At 34.1% G+C, this 16,794-nt stretch overlaps 3 protein-coding genes across 4 annotated transcripts; 2 read left to right on the top strand and 1 right to left on the bottom strand.

Moving 5' to 3' along the window:
• The first annotated feature begins 27 nt into the window (after window positions 1-27).
• LOC113704171 (lachrymatory-factor synthase) lies at window positions 28-7,452 on the top strand. The gene is made up of 2 exons (XM_027225888.2): window positions 28-797; window positions 3,667-7,452. Exons 1-2 carry the CDS (start codon window positions 236-238, stop codon window positions 3,705-3,707), a joined length of 603 nt encoding a protein of 200 aa, XP_027081689.1. The 5' UTR covers window positions 28-235; the 3' UTR covers window positions 3,708-7,452.
• On the top strand, window positions 6,324-7,452 carry LOC140004380 (uncharacterized). The gene has a single exon (XM_027225886.2). The coding sequence runs from the start codon at window positions 6,630-6,632 to the stop codon at window positions 7,167-7,169; it is 540 nt and encodes a 179-aa protein (XP_027081687.2). The 5' UTR covers window positions 6,324-6,629; the 3' UTR covers window positions 7,170-7,452.
• Window positions 7,453-10,086: 2,634 nt separating this feature from the next.
• On the bottom strand, window positions 10,087-15,242 carry LOC113703675 (uncharacterized). 2 transcript variants are annotated; one of them, XM_072061424.1, is made up of 8 exons: window positions 15,092-15,242; window positions 14,526-14,995; window positions 12,611-12,649; window positions 12,353-12,423; window positions 11,625-11,689; window positions 11,156-11,249; window positions 10,977-11,065; window positions 10,087-10,739 (listed from the first exon to the last, which is right to left on the bottom strand). In XM_072061424.1, the coding sequence occupies exons 2-8, from the start codon at window positions 14,975-14,977 to the stop codon at window positions 10,302-10,304; spliced, it is 1,248 nt and encodes a 415-aa protein (XP_071917525.1). In that variant the 5' UTR covers window positions 14,978-14,995; window positions 15,092-15,242; the 3' UTR covers window positions 10,087-10,301. The 2 variants fall into 2 exon arrangements, with proteins under 2 accessions (XP_071917525.1, XP_071917524.1); XM_072061423.1 differs by having other exon boundaries at window positions 14,526-15,226.
• Between the last annotated feature and the right edge of the window lie 1,552 nt (window positions 15,243-16,794).

The following is a 16,794-nucleotide window of genomic DNA, read 5'->3' as shown; positions in this document are numbered from 1 at the left end:
TAACAAATAAAAGAAGCCAACTCCTTATCTTAGCATAAGCATTAGTAGGAATGAACTTGAACTTAATTTTTTCAATTTGGCACCCAATTTGATAATTTTCATGTTATGCCAATAATTCATAAAGGTGGTGTAGATGTCCATCTGGCTTCTATATATTATTGTTTGTTGAATAAGAATTGTACACTTTTTAAGAGGTTGAGGCCAACATTTCTTTACCACTTAGTATCCTCACTCAATGGAGCAACCAATTTCCAAGCCTAAGTGGGAAGCCAAGGTGTCAACAAAACTAGCAAATGCAAGTGCAGACCAAATATGGCCATTTCTTGAAGATTTCTTTGGCATACACAAATATTTCCCCAGCCTCGCCGCTTCTTACGGCATCCATGGAAGCAATGGAGAGATTGGATCGATTCGATACTGCGAAGGGTCATCAATCCCGTCCCAAGAAACCAAAGATAACAAAGAGAGATCAACAGTCATCAGCTGGTCCAAAGAGAAGTTAACAGCCATTGACCCTGCTGAAAAGTCCTTGAGCTATGAGATTATTGATAGCAATACTGGGTTCCATTCTTACGTTTCGACCATTCAGATCAACAAGAATCCGATTCCAGCAGGGGATAGCACTATTGTTGGATCTGGTGATGAAGATGGTGGTCGACTAGGATGTGTTATTGAGTGGTCATTTTCAGTTGATGCTGTTGGAGGCTGGAGATTAGAAGACTTGGTTAAAAAATATGAAGTGGGGCTGCACCGGATGGCTCAGAAAATGGAGGATATCCTAAACAATTCTGGGGAAGGTAAAACTTATAATTAGCTATTATTATGGTTGTGTACAAGTTTCATCAAGTGGGTGGTGGTAGGAATCCACTCTTTTTTTTTTTTTAAGTCAGTCATTGCTTATCTACTTTGCATCTATTTTTACGTTTCCTACTCTAGTCTATTCTAAGAAAGGATCCAAAATTGAAAGAGACTAAACCACCATCGGACTGGACAGATGCATTATTATGCACCCATATGTAGGGGTGTGAATCGAAATCGAAATCGGTAATTCGGAACTTTAAATCAGAATTTTTCGGAATTTTGGTATCAGAATTTTCGACCGATTTCGATTTCGAATTCACCAATTCCGAATTCGAATTCGTTCCGAATTCAATTCAGAATTCGGTAAATTCCGATTTCACCGAATTCGTGAATATAAAAATTATTATTATTATTATATAAATATTATATTACATATATATAAAAAATATTATATATATATGTGTGTGTGTGTGAAAACGAAATTGAAATCGAAATAGGAATTCCGATTTCACCGAATTCATGAATATAAAAATTATTATTATAATATAAATGTTATATTATATATATTATATATATATATGAAAACATATTTGAAATCGAAATAGGAATTCCGAATTCCGATTTCGATTTCGATTTCGAATTGTGAATTCGAAATCGGAATTTATGATTTGAAAAATATCGTTACCGAATTCGACCAATTCGAAATCGAAATTCTAATTTTCATTCCGAATTATCGAATTCGAATTTGGTCGATAAATCAAAATTTTTCGATTTTGCACATCCCTACCCATATGAATTTAGAAGAAGCCACCTCAAGTGACAAGCCGCATATAGTGACTACGTGATGGGGTAGGAAGCCACTCAGGATATCCAAATTTCGTTCCTTTCCCCTCTTTCTGTGCGTGGATAAACTCTTTTTGACTAATCAGCATATTTCTTTTGGCTTGTATTCAACGCTAGGTATAAGCTGTTAAATTTAACTTTCTCTTCAATATTGGAAGTATAATTAAATCTCGATTGCTGGAAGTGCTATATTCAATCTCCTTAATCTTTTGTTATAAATGCTGAGCTTTATGGGACTAAAACTTGATTTCTGTTATATGGAAATGGCACAGTGAAACATTTTAAATTGATAAGAATTAGTCAATTACTGGTTATAGTCATATAGATTTTGTTTTTATACACATTCTAATATCTTCTTCGGTTGGGACCATTTTCCTCATATTTTCTTATACCAACAATTAATGACTTTGTCCACAGGTCAGCTGCTTATAATTGGTCATAAGCAATTAGGCATCGGACATTGTTGTCGGCCAAGTTTTCTTTCTTTTTTGTTTTTAAGTATGGAAAAAATCATTTCATTCAGTAAAATTCCACTACTGATAAAAACATATATCAAATCAAACATAACATAGATATAGACATATCTGAAATTAATAGATTATCAAAACAAGTGAAAATAACATTAGTACTTCAATGTATTTTCCATCTAGATGAATCGGATAGATTTGTGCGTTATCTTTAAACAGACATATTTGAATAAAAATTGGTTCAAGCTCAAGAGAAATTTTGTCAGATAATAATACATTCATGGAAGCTTCTGGGTGGAGATTTAGCTTGCCTTGTTTGGATCGTGATTTTTTTGCAGTAAAAGTTTTACATTTTTCGTGAATATTTTTCAATCACTTTTTATTTTACATACATCAAATCGCTACAGTATATTTTTCTGCAAAAACTCTAAAAAATAGGAATCCAAACGAGTAGTTAATCTGAACTCTCGTTTGAATCGCTATTTTTTGAAATTTTTATTAAAAAAATGTACAATACTAATTTGATATATGTAAAGTAAAAATGTGATTAAGAAACCCATTCACGAAGAAGAGTTACAAATTTTATTTAGGGAAAATCATCCAAAACGTCCCTCACATTTTGTAGAATGACTTTTTTCGTCCCTTACTTTTAAAAATGTAATTTTATGTCCCTTACATATTCACATCGGTCATATTTAGTCCCTAACTAGGTTTCCGATCATTTTTTTGCCAGAATCCATCACGTGCAAGGCACGTGATCATTTTTTAAGGGTACATTTGTCAAATTATATTTTACATAATCTGATCTATAGTCCTCTACATTTTATAAAACAAATTTTTTCGTCCCTCACATTTTATAAAATGATTTTTTTCATCCCTCACATTTCACAAAATGAATTTCTCCATCCCTCACATTTCAAAAAATGAATTTTTCATTTCTCACTAATTATGTGTGTGAATACATTTTTTTTAAACACATGTATATGTCTATTTGATTTTCCTTAATAATAATAGCATAAACACATGTATGTGATTAGATCCAACTTGTGGGCTATCTTCTCTTTTTGTATGATTATGACTAATATTTACCAATAGAACCTTAATTTACATATTTCCCAGCTCCTATGGAGCCTAATTAACAAAATTCTGCCAAATGTCCGGAGTTGGTCTTACCTGGGCTGTGATTTTCAAAAAAAAAAATTATATTTTTCGTGAACACTTATTTCAATTATTTTTTTTATTTTATATACATCAAATCGTTGTAGTACATTTATTTTATAAAAACTTTTAAAAGTTCTAATCCAAACGGCGACGAGAGACTTTAGTGTCAGAGTTGAGCCCGGTTCCCTAGTAGAGGCAAATGCTACGTAAATTATCTTCATTTCTTTCAACATTGAATGAGACCCATAGTTTGGACTGATTCCAACATTGAATAAGACCCATGGTTTGGCCTGATTCACAAAACTCTATAAATTCCATGATTCACGAAACTCTATATAATATTCAAGAATGCATACAAAATCCCAATCTTGTCAATAAAATTTCTTCTCGACAGGAAGGAAGACAAACGATAGAAAAGCTGATGAAGAGAGGTGAGCCCAGCTGTCTAATTTACCAAGACAGACAAACAAGGTGGAAGAGTTTTTTTTTTTTTTTTTTGTTGATAATAACGAGGTGGAAGAGTTAAAAAGGCTAACTTGATTAGTTGCAACACTTGGCAGAAATTTGTTAAGGGGGCTTCATATGGGGGCCGAGGATTTCAACCGGGAAATTAGGAAAGTTTGTCCCTTAGTGTCAGGGCTTCAATACATAGCATCTTCGTGTTTAGATCTCAACAAGCCTCGTTTTACCCGTAATTAGCGGTTTAATAGCACATGTTTATGGGGCTTTTTCTATTTTGCGGACAAATTTAATACAATTAAACCCATGACTTGTTCTACTAAAAAGTATCTGCGGTATGGTGACTATGAATATGGATGACATAATTATCTAGAGGTGTCTTCAAAATTTATTTGATTGCATTATCGACACATTTTTCAATAATTTTTTTTATTTCACATATATCACATAAAAACAATACTGTAGTATTTTTTTCAAAAAAAAATTATCCCAAATAATCTATTTTCCCAAATAACCTTTGTTATGATGTGATATATGTGTTTATGATACAAACAGAATAATATTTTAAAAAAAAATTTTCAAATTACTGTACTGGGTTTTGCTCTCCTTTTCTCTAAAACTATTTTCTTCACATTCTCCATAGAACTACTCTAGTCAAAATCTCCTTAATTTTCCGTGAGAGAGGGAGCAAACAAATAAAGTCTTTTCCGTGGGTTTTTATGTAAGAGAATTTTTTTAAAAAAATTTTCTGTGAAATCCAATATCTTATAGATTCTCAATTTTTGGAAAGCCATTTTCCCCCAAAAAAATGTCAAGTTTTCCGTGAATGCATTTCCATAATCATCTTTTTATCTCATATATATTAAATCGTTACAGTATAATTTTCTACAAAAACACCAGAAAATAGCAATACAAACAGAACCTAATTTTCAGCACTTTTTTTGGTATTGGTGGTCGGCACCCACAATCCCCCATCCTTGGGTAGGAGAGGTGCCAAAGCTTTACATAAGCTATAATCATCACCATGAATTAACATTCCAAAGAGGCAAAGGCTCAAGAAAAAAAGGGTGAATATTGTCCTTATCACGAGAATTCAATATCAATGTTGTCCTCACAATCCCAGCCATCATACCCCAGGACCACTCTCTATGGAACACCAAATTGCTTTTGGCTTACATTCCGTATTCCAACTTCATGCAACTTTTGTCGGCCCCTGATTTCCAGAACTGCAGAACATTTTGCCAGAATGATGCTTCGTTAAAGCCGTTTAATTATGCTTTAAGACTTACTACTTGGTAATTTGATGTTAATTATCAAGTGTGGTAGTTTAGACAAGACTTGGAAAACAATAGATTTAGATTTAATTGGATCATTAGCAACAATCATTTAATTAGTCCTTAATAGATTAAATCTGTTGCACTGCTAAAACAATAACCGCACCAGTGCTAATTTAATTACACTAAATGCCTTCACAGGACCCAACTCAGCTGACAGGATCATTAACAACTTTCTATGAACTAACAGTATACTAAATTTTTTTTTGACACTAACAGCTATAGATGTATGTCACATATACATGATTTGAATTTTAAATTTAAATTTCTTTATGTAACTATAATCTAAATCTGTTAACATAAAAAAAAACTATATATATATATATATATATATATATTGACAGTGTATAAAAAAACTTATTTATAATTAATTAGATGATTGGGAGATTTCTGACTTTATCCACCGAACGCATTCCTCAGAGTGATTGGAGAAATATAAAACTAAAAAAAAGAAAAGTCAAACACCTCACCTCCAACTTAGAATATATATTTATATAGAGTTTATTGCCAAAATAACTCTTCTTCCAAAATATATTTCCAAAGTAACTTAATTTTAAAATTTATTACCTTTGTGATCCTTTTTTGCCACTTAGGCTGCATATGTGTCAGAGATAAAGACGTCCTCTATTTCTCTTTCTCATCTAATATCTTCTCCAATTTTCTCTATAAACCTTCCCACATTTTTTTCTTTCGTTATCTTTCCCTTGTCAAACATAATCTAAGAAGCCAATCTTTATATTAACAGCATCTAAAAAATATGTTTCGCAAGTCGATAATCTTAAAGTAGATGAAGATTATTCTCGTCTTTTCAAAGAGTAGGAAGGATAACATAAACAAATATGATAACCTTGAAATTTTTGTAATTGCTTAAAATTTTCGCTGCAATTTTTGTATTTTTAAAATTATTTTTTGAAAAAATATATGCAATAGGTTTGATACATTTAACAAAATTCAGAGACTAATAATAGTAAGGTCAATAATGGTAAAATTTATTTTAGATAATTATAAAAGTTATGCAATCTTCTTGTGCCTCTATAATAAAAAAATTTAAAATTTTAGTTAATGTTGGAAACTATAAACTGGATTAGAACTTTCCTTTCTTGTTATCCTACATGGCAATCAGGATAACTAGATGGGAACAATAATATCATTATGGTAATAAATTTTGAACAATAATATTTTTTAGTAAGAGTGTTATTGTGGCAAAAAAACTCTATTTATATATATATATATAAGCATTCATGACTCATTAAGGAGTGATTATTGCGTGTTTAGTTAGTCTTTGTCTTTATTGATTTTGATTTCGTTCTTCTTCTCTGGCCTCTTGTATTAAAAATTTGTCACGTAAGGTCTGGCCAACCTAAATTAATTATCTTCCCTCTCCAACTCCAGCCCCACGCACCCACAGTTTGTAGTGCGCTACTATATAAAAACCATGGTCCTAATCCAACTCGTCGTTTAGTATTTGTTGTTATACATTGTCCAAGCTTTCTGGTCGTAGATATTCCTTCCTGCCAATCCTCCCTCCTCGATTCCTTCTCGTCTTTCTCTCTCAGAAATTAACATGGCAGCACAAGAACAAGTGAAATGGGAAGGCAAAGCTACGGCAAAGCTAAATGGGATTGGAGCAGAACAGGTATGGCCTTTACTGGAGGACTTTTGCAGCTTGGACAAATGGCTCCCTGCCATTGATACCTGTTACCGAGTTGAAGGGATCAATGGGCAGCCTGGAATTGTTCGCTACTGTGCCTGCAAACCCCCTTCCTCGACTTCCTCACCGTCGGACGATTTTGATGATGATGATGAAGAAAACAAGAATCCTGGCATGACCAAGTGGTGCCATGAGAAGTTGTTAGCCATTGATCCAGTGGTGCGTTGTCTGAGCTATGAAGTTCTGGACAATAATCTGGGATTCAAATCTTACGTAGCAACCATCAAATTGTTGCCAGCAAAGGGTGATGATGACAAATTCGGGTGTCAGATCGAATGGTCTTTCTTGGCTGATCCTGTGGAGGGGATGACTTGTGATGTTTTATCATCTTACCTTAACTTGTCCTTGCAAGGCATGGTGGAGAATATGGAGAGAGCTTTGCACTCAAATTAGTCGTCAGATGATATATATATATATATATATATATTGATCCATATTTCAATTGTATTTTTCGACAATCTACTAGTACATGTTTTGCTTTGTTAATTTCCTAGGACTCGTCGATAATCAAGTTTAACAGAGCTAATTATGTTGTTGTTAGTTGTACTGTGAGAATCATGTGGTGTTGAAATTGTAAGCCCAGGGCTAAATTAAGCACATCTCTTGCAGTTTGGTAGTCCAACCATAACACATGATATATGCAACATTGTTTGGATTGCTTGTTTCCGTCCGAAAATATTGTCGTTTTTCGTGATCACATTTTCCTATTACCTTTTTCACTCACATATATCAAATCGCTACGGTAATTTTTCCATGAAAAATGACGGAAAATGCAATCCAAACACAACACTTCCACCACCCCAAATTACAAGGGGAAGTCATGCACTAATTTCTGATTCTTAAATATTTAAGACTCTTCCAATTAAGTGCTGGTAGAATTAGAAAGAGACATAATCAACCTCAAAATCTGGAGAAGAAAAATGTATGTATGAGCATTGTGTAATACCATGCAATTTTTATATACCACCAAACCTATAGAACCCCATGTTGAGTTATGGATATGGGGGGCAAGACTGATAAAGATGAAATATTTCAGGGGAATGCCCCTATAGTTTTCTGAAAAGTTTTCTCAGGCAAAATGTAATCTTTACAAGGATTTAAGTAAAGATTATAAATGTTTTAAGCGGATATTAAAAGACTTCACAAATTCTTTTCTATTAGGGCATAAATGAATGAAAATTTTTATTTTTGAAAGGATGCCATAGAATTTCTCGAGTCTGGGGTGTCCTCCTGCCCCACTTTACATTGACCATACTTTACCACAAAGAAATTCTGGTTTGTTGTTTAGTTTGTAGTTTTACTAGTCATTAGTCCCTGATGACTGGTGCTCCACCCTGCTTCCGAAGGTATTAAAGTCCAAGATCCACCTAACTTGATGAATAATACTGCTCAACAAATGTCACATTACTTAATTCAAATATTCAATAGCTTTGCAATGAGAAATGACCTCAAAGTCTACAAAAAATGAGAAACGTTTACGGCCAGAAACGAAATGGTAAACACACAAGAATCAGACAAATGGTAGTCTTGAGGACAAATTCAATGAGTGACATCTTTCATTTTGACAGAAATAGGAGGTATAAACTATTCTAAACAAATCTTGGATTTTAGTGTTCAAATTTAGTTCATTATTTTGACAAGTTTGAAATTTGTTCAAATTTGGCTTATTTACTTCTCGATCTGAGTTTGAAAGAACTTTTGTCGAGCCAAACTTCGAGTAGTTGGAACTTTTTACATGAAAATTTTACTTATATGCTAATCGAGCCAAATTTAAAAGTTTATCAAACACAAATTATTGTTGAAATTTGATTTGATTAGTTGGCGATCTAAATACGAACGAGCCTTCTTACCGAATCGAGCTCGATTCCAATGTCTGAGTAATTTGGTTTGTCTTTCAGCTCGGGACAAAAAAAGTCCATCAGCTTCATTTTGCAAATGCTTGAGCGCAAGCAAAAGCATTTGCTTCATCTATAAGTTCAATAGCTCCTGCTGATAGGGCATAGCTGTATGCACCTCTCAAGTTTTGATAAAAATATCCGGAGTAATTTATCGATCGTCCATGTCGCATCATGAAGACTTGCTCTAAATTGTTTGTTTCTTGCAGGGATAGAGTTCTTGCTGGACGCAATTTCGTGGAGGCATTGCATACGTCTCTGAGCAAATATGTCAAGATCAATGCGGCATTTTGCTTTTAAAGCTATCGTGAATATCATAATTCTCATTATTTGAGTTTGCTTTACCTCCGAGTCTGCAAGTAATTTTTGCATTGTGAAGTCAGTAAACATTTGTCAGATTAGTACCGATTTTTAATAAGCATCAAAAGAGGTATAGGTGGCAAACCAACCCACTTAACTAAATTTACCCATACCCGCCCATGAATCGATGGGTATGGGTATCTTAAATTTTTGTATATGGGTATAAATGAGTTATCCAATAATACCCATTTATTAAATAAGTATTATTGGGTAACCCATCAAACCCAATTAACTCATTTAGAATTCTTTTCCCCCAAGTCTCTTCTCTTCCCCCACCCCCCCTTTTTTTTTTCAAAATTTTCATTTTATCATGATGTTAACTACTTTTATTTCATTATTATTATTATTATTTGTTGGTTTTATCTTATTATTTTATTTTCTCTTAGTTTGTTAACTTGCTCATTTTTTAGCATTACCAATTTATGATAAGTTTTAGCCTCTTTTCTTATCTTTCTAAAATGAAAATTTAAATTTATATATGAAAAACATATTAGGGGTTCAAAATTTTTGGATTAAATTTTTATATTAACTTTTATAGTACTTAGTTCAAATTTTTTTATTCTTATTATACAATTATTAAATAATATGTAATTTTGCGACATAGAGTATAAATGAAAAAAAATTAGTAATTAGGCTTATGGAGCATTGTAAGTAAATATTTAAAACTAATGATGGGTACAAAGAGAGTTATAAATTGATAACTTAGTTTGTAAAAATGAATTTAAATGAGTTTACAAAAAATTAAAATAAATGGGTTATAAATGAGTAATTGAGTTACCCAATTCATTGTTTGACTTGCCCATTTATACCCATCTAATTAAATGAGTATAAATGAATTGACTCACTTATACCCATTACCCATTTTACCCAACCCAAACCCGCTCAAGTCACTCATTTTGACACCTCTAAAAAAAGGACAAGTAGATCAAAAGCCAAAAGATATCTCTTAGCAGGCAATGTTTGATGCAGGCCAGATGCCACGAACACAATGTGCAACTCTATAGGAAAACACAAGGGGGTAGTTATAAACAGTTCCGCAGCCAAAGCATGATAAATTGGAAAATCTCACCAAATATGTTGCAATTATAGCAAAACAGAAATCATGGGTTCAGACATGAATTGTTTCAGTACACCACTAGCTTCTCACTAAAACTTTTGAGCAATAGCCACAGCACTAGCTTCTTGCCAAAAGTTTTGTGAAATATATCATAGAGCTGACTCCAACACTGAAATCTATATAAGCAGTAAGGGAACTAGTTGATGTTTCCTCTTAACAATAATTATTTACATTTTCAAGCTTCCCAGGGCTCAGTTTTCTCTCCATCCAATCAATAATATCCTGGCCTATTTCTTCGCGCTCGGGTTCAAAGAGGAGGTCATGCAAAAAGCCATCATAGAGCTTTATGTCCTTAAACTCGGAAGCTGCCTCATTGTACAGATCTTGGGAAGCTAGCGGATCTGTGACTCTATCAGCAGTTCCATGAAGGACGAAAAAGGGAACTGTAACGGACTTGAAATTACGCGTCAAATAAGAAGAGATGCGCAAAATCTCATGGCCTGTTCGGACCCTCATTGGGCCAGTGTAGACCAATGGGTCAGAATATTTGGCCACAAGTGCAGCAGGGTCCCTTGAAACTGGAATACCCCTTTTATGAGAACCTTTGAACTGGTACCTCGGAGCGACCAGTGAAAACAACGGAGCTACAGCCTGAATAAGAATAAAACCCATACTTTTGAATCAGTCACCAGGGGGAAAAAAGGCATTTTCAGACAATAGTCCAATACAAAAGGCAAGCCAACAAAATGACAACTCAATAGGAGCAAAAATTAATGTCCCAACACAATAGTACAGATGCAGTCCTTCCCTTTCCACTGTTCTTTCTCTTAACCCTGCCTAAATTTTGAATACTAGCCAAGAAGTGGGAAAAGAGAAGAATGAACTTACGCTAACAATTGGATGTGCTGGCGTCACACGCAAAGCTGGTGAAGTCAATATGATTCCTTCCAACATCATCTCTATTTGGGGACATGAAGCTGCCTGCTTAGAAAAGTAGACAACTCAAAATTTGAAAAGGCAATCAGAGGCCAAAAATTCTAACTCATTTTTAGGTCTATTAAACAGACTTGCCTTCAGAACCACAGCCCCCCCAGTTGAATGGCCAAATAGGAAGCATGGTATACCAGGGTGACCCCTGTTGATCTTTTCCAAGAAAGCTCCCTGTTCAGCAGAAGTAGCAACTAGCTTATTGATTGACCAAAATAAAGCAATCCACCTTCAAAGCACACCCCCTACCCCCTTAAAATCAACCAAAAAAAAAAAAAAAGAAAAGGAGAAACAAATCAATTTGTCTAATTCAACGATGGCATATTGACCAGATATGAGGAAGCAGATGCACAAAGTTGTGAGGAAGCAGAAGCTATAGCGAAAAGGTGGTGAGGAAGCCAGAAGTAATATGACAAATATGGGTTACAATCCCAAGGACAACAGCCTTGACAAGGGAAATAATTCCAGAGATTGGATGGTAAAACTTTTAATGCACAACACAGGGAAGCGGAAGGATCACGGGAAAGAAATCCATGGAAAAAAACTTACAGTGTCAGCAACCACATAATCCAGTGAGGGTACATAACCATGCAAACCATCACTCCCTCCATGACCTATCACAGGAATGAGCACCTCAGTCACCAAAGGCAGCGTTTTCTCAAGGACAGACAATAAGCGTACATTTGCAACCGTTTAAGAGGCATAACATGATAGTGTCCTTAAAAAGTTAACGAATAGAATTACATGAATATGACCAAGCCTAAAAAGCAAGAAGTATGAAACAGAAAATAGAAAAATCTTTAAAAAGTAAGTTGAAAAGGAAACTGTCATCAACAGGCGGCCACCGACAAAAATACTGTTCAACTAAGATGCTATTTCAATGAAAATAGCTCTCTACATAAGTACAACAATGTATTGTAATAATAACCCCAGCCATCCAAAGATGGGCCCCCAAACTCTTGTAAATGAATTTCAAGGATACTGATCCAGCATTTAAATACTATTCCACTATTAAGTCATTATCATTCATTAATGGGTTTGCAATCCTATAAATTGTTACAAAGCTTCAGCCTACAAGGTATGTATATACTTAAAGTTTTAGAGATCATAATCCATTGTTTACACAAATACAGCACAACAGGTACCAAATGAGCAGAAAGATGATTAATGAGTTACAAGAGAAATGCTGTTAGAAGGAATACTGCTAATAAGCTGGCTTGTTAAATACCAAAATTTGCAAGTGTACGAAAATAAATGACATGATATCAAGCAGCTACCTATCCAGTCCATTGCATAGACCCCAAAGTTATAGGAGTTAAGTTGTCTAGCAAAATCAGCATAGCGGCCACTGCACATGAAAAGAGCAGAACAAATACCTCAGTCTTGTTATTTTGACTAAATATCAGAAGTGGAAACAAGTTTAACTGTCAGGTAAAAAAAGATATAAATTGCAGCCTGATTTGAGAGGCACTGTACACCCCCAGCCCCTAGCTGTCTTGCCCAAAGGAAAGGTTATTTTCAAATTATATACGTGCCTGTGCTCATTTAGTCCGTGGATGATGATCAAGATGCCTCTGAAATAATAAACAAGTCCATTAATACAGACATCCAAAAAGGAGCAAAAAAAGTAGCAGCTGAAAACTGAGATATGTACATGTTCTCAATGTGCAAGAACTCAGAGACTAGCTGCACCAGAGCCCATTAGGCCTTTCTTCTAGTTTAAATCCTGGTTATCCAGAATTTTATTAAGAAAAAATGAATTGTTGCAGTGCAAGATTTGCTTAAAGTGACAAAGAACCGACAAGAAAAAAGGTGTCTCTAAAAGAAGAAAGACTTGCCATATATCCATGGAAAATATTCAGACAAAACGCAATATATTAGATAGTGCAATGCACACAAGAACACTGGCAAATAAGATGCCAACAAGTACGAGCTATCAATTCAGTCATGAATTAGGTAATGGAAAAGCAAGAGCTATAATTGATTTGATGTACAACACACAATGCTTTCCCTACAAAATTGACAAATCATTTGGCAGACAGTAAACATGATACAGCAGCTGTCCAGGACATTGTTAACATAAAGCCAATAAGCTAACTTCTAGCCAATTGTTAAGATGTCCATCTTCATTGTCCTAAAGAAATACATGAAATTGACCATCCCAAAACTTGTATTTTTTAAGTTCTTTCTGCATGAACTTTGGATAGCAACTAAATACGGAACCACATTACCTACCACCGACCGCATTGATGCAACCAGGAGACTGCATAATAAATAGGTGGATCTGTAATCAAATTGTGGTCCAAGATGGAAGATGCCCTCATTTCCAAGGTAGAACAAGTGATAGAAATCAATATGGCTCACTCTAAACTAAATCTTTCATCTTGTTTAACCAACTATGAGTGAAAATTAAGCAAATTAAGGTGGATCCCAAAAATAGGGAGGAAGAAATAATGCTTGATAAGTGAAAATTACATATAAATAATCTTTTGAAAACAAAAAGAGGAGGTAGGTAGGTGCCCCAAATTTTATGTTTCAAAATGCTCATAGTATATGCACATGTTTGCTATACAATAACCTTATCCTTAATGATTAGAGGACCACCATGAAAAACAGATAAGTCTACTCATAACAAGCAGAATTTGCAGAACAAACCAGGAGACAGGATGATATAAACCACAATTGCTATATCCCAAATATCAGCAAGACTGAAATATTGGGATAACTAACTATAGACTAGTAATTCAGTTTTCAAGCTTGCATGCTACTCCGATTTCTGCTTTGCATTCTCAACTCTGAACTGTCCACTGATTAATAAAGTTCCACCCAGAAGACAATGAAGCAAACCACTTACATCCAGAAGGAGAAAAAGCAAACTATGACCACCTATCTCTCACAAGATTTCAATATCAACAAAGAGTTGATTGCCTTCTTCAAATTTCGCTAAGTCCTTAACAGAGCACCTCTTACTAACTAAGTTTTAGTACTTTAGAACAAATCATGATGGCGTCTTGACAAAATTAATAAAATCACGGCATGTGCAGATGCCATGCAGTTCCAGATCACTAAGAACCACATGCTTCCCGCAAAAGAATATTATAAAATTCAGTTTAAAAATTCCAAAGACCATGTCCAAGTTTTGGTTCCTTCTTTAAATACTACTATTAGACAACTCTTAACAGAAAAATAAAATACTCAACAAAATCCCAACTACCATAGAAATTTTGCATCTTCCAGCAATCCACAATCCTCATCACTAAATATATCCAACAACTTATTTTCCGTAACAAACACGTAGACATGGAAAATTTGAAGCTTCAAACGGCCATCAGGATTCAAAACAAAAACTACACGGAAAACTCCTAAGACTGCTTAACAGATTTTTTTTTTTTTTTAAATAATAATAATGATCACAAAATAAAATGAAAAATTGGAAATTTGAGAGCGTACTTCAATTCACCGGAAACCGGAAGCCACGAGCGACAAAACAAAGCATTCCTTCGAACTCCAGAGAACAAGGAAGTGCTCCAGAGGCACCGGCTATTTCCATTTCCGGAGTCGCTCTCGGACTCCATACCAGCACCTGCATCTGCAGCGACCATCTGCAAGGCCTCAGCTAGAGCTCTACGTCTAAGAGTATCCTCCTCGTCTTTCCGGAATTTTCTCTTTTTCATCAACCACGCCTCCGATGCGGAATCCGCCACCGACGACGGAGACGACGGAGGCGAGCAGTGGCGGTGGGGGAGGAGAAGCACAATCATCCATAAGAAAATAGACTGGATTAATATCAAACCACGCCGCACCGCGTCATACGAGAAAACCGCGCGGCGGAGGTTTTTACAAACCGGAATTATGCGACCGCTAGCACCCGAGGTCAGCTCCTCCACCTGCACCGCTTCCATTTCGGTAACTATTCTTGACTGAAGATATAAAAACAAATTAACAATTTACAAAGAGAGGGCAAAAAATAAAAAACGAAGAAGAAGAAGAAGAAGAGATGGAGGAAAAATATGTACAGGAAGCGGATAGATTTCTGGTGCAAGTAAGAGTATATTATTAACGTATGCGGGCCGGTGATGACGAATAAGAGGAAGAGATGAAAGGGGAAGAAATGGAAGAAAGGAAAGCGTGTTCGATGGCAGTATTTTATAACGGGCGATTTAATGTATAATAATACTACTAATAAATACTGCTTTCTTTAGTAGACCGTCTTGATTTGACCTGGTATACGGGTCTATCAGCGTGGTGATTGACAATTAACTATGGAAATAATTACGGATCAAGTTATAACTAATTTCATAACAATAAATGTGCGTCTTTTTTTAAAAAAACAATTTCACCTACTAATGAATTGAATATGAATGTTCGCATTGTAATTTTTCTTTAAAATTTTTTTTTCATTTTTCATAAATATATTTTTTAATCATCGCTTTACCTTATATATATATTAAATTGCTATATTATAATTTTATAAAAATTTCAAAAAATAGCAATCAGAGCGGACTATAATGAACAAAATTTTTTGACACAGCATAGAATTGGAAAATGACATATAAATGAATCAAAGATAGTTGAGCTTACGTTTAGCTTGAACTTGGACTTAAATAAACTTGGTTAAAGATAAGTATTCAACTAAATCTCAGCTATATTATCAAATGGGATAAATAAGTTAAAAGGGTTCATCTAATAGTCTTTCTAAGAAAAAAAATTAGAATACAACTATATTCGTCTTTTCTTTTTTTTTTGCATAATATCGAATATTATGGAGTATGTTTGGATAGAAAATTATTTAAAAAAAGTATTTCAATGGATTATTATTATTATTATATTTTTTGTGATATGATGTATAAAAAATAAAAAATAGCTAAAAAGATTTTAAAAAAGGTAATTAAAAAAATTATATTTATAATGCGAGTATATAATTTTATTGCAAATAATGATCAATCTAAATTAACTAATACCTGTGCTATTACTAGTTTATAATTGAGTGGTACAGTCACTATGTTGAATAATTCTTCTCTGCTAAAAAAAAAAAAAAATTTCTTCTCGTTTGTGGTGACAAGTATTTGATATTTGTTTGAACTTTAACGACATAATTCTTGAAGTATGAAAATCAATGGTCTGTGTTCGAATTTAAATCCGTTGACAAGTAGAGTATCGTTAATGTGGACACGGCAAGAATCGAAACAGTCGGTGGTTTCCGGGGTGGTTTTAGGCCTTCTTTTTTTTTTCGGTCAAAAGGTCATCACTGGGGTGGTTCTAGGCTAGGGATGGGCATTCTGGGTCCATTCCACAGAGGGAAGGCCGGCCTTGTTAGTTTTGAGTTTTCTTAACGACTGTTCAATGTGCATTTATTAATATACTTAAATTTTATTTAACCTATCATTTATATATATATATTAATAATTATTATATTTTTTTAATTAATCGTATTTTTTCAAAAATCTAACACATGAATCACGTCTTAATGAATGTTCAATGGCACTCATTAACGTACCTAAATTTTATCTAACCTATCATTTAGACACTTTTTATATTAATAATTATTATCTTCTATTACATTAATACACATTTTATAATTGATCGTATATTTTCAAAAATCTAACACATGAATCACGTCTCAATGAATGCCCATTGGACGCACCATTAAAGTGATCCTCAATTTTTAATTCTTGCGTTTCAAGTCCTTGCACATGACTTGCTACTTGTTGGGTACTGG

Source organism: Coffea arabica, chromosome 8e, assembly GCF_036785885.1.
Source record: "Coffea arabica cultivar ET-39 chromosome 8e, Coffea Arabica ET-39 HiFi, whole genome shotgun sequence".
Taxonomy (NCBI): domain Eukaryota; kingdom Viridiplantae; phylum Streptophyta; class Magnoliopsida; order Gentianales; family Rubiaceae; genus Coffea; species Coffea arabica.
Note: the sequence above shows the minus strand (reverse complement) of the source record. Positions and strands in the feature narration are given on the sequence as shown.

What these genes read in the sequence shown, in the direction of transcription:
- LOC113704171 (XM_027225888.2), top strand. Translation starts at nt 236, where the DNA reads ATGGAGCAACCAATTTCCAAGCCTAAGTGGGAAGCCAAGGTGTCAACA. An exon ending in CCTAAACAATTCTGGGGAAG is followed by an intron (nt 798 to 3,666) that starts GTAAAACTTATA and finishes TCTTCTCGACAG; the next exon opens with GAAGGAAGACAAACGATAGA.
- LOC140004380 (XM_027225886.2), top strand. Translation starts at nt 6,630, where the DNA reads ATGGCAGCACAAGAACAAGTGAAATGGGAAGGCAAAGCTACGGCAAAG.
- LOC113703675 (XM_072061424.1), bottom strand. Translation starts at nt 14,977, where the DNA reads ATGGAAGCGGTGCAGGTGGAGGAGCTGACCTCGGGTGCTAGCGGTCGC. An exon ending in GGCTGTGGTTCTGAAGGCAA is followed by an intron (nt 11,066 to 11,155) that starts GTCTGTTTAATA and finishes CTAAGCAGGCAG; the next exon opens with CTTCATGTCCCCAAATAGAG. An exon ending in CAGCACATCCAATTGTTAGC is followed by an intron (nt 10,740 to 10,976) that starts GTAAGTTCATTC and finishes ATTCTTATTCAG; the next exon opens with GCTGTAGCTCCGTTGTTTTC.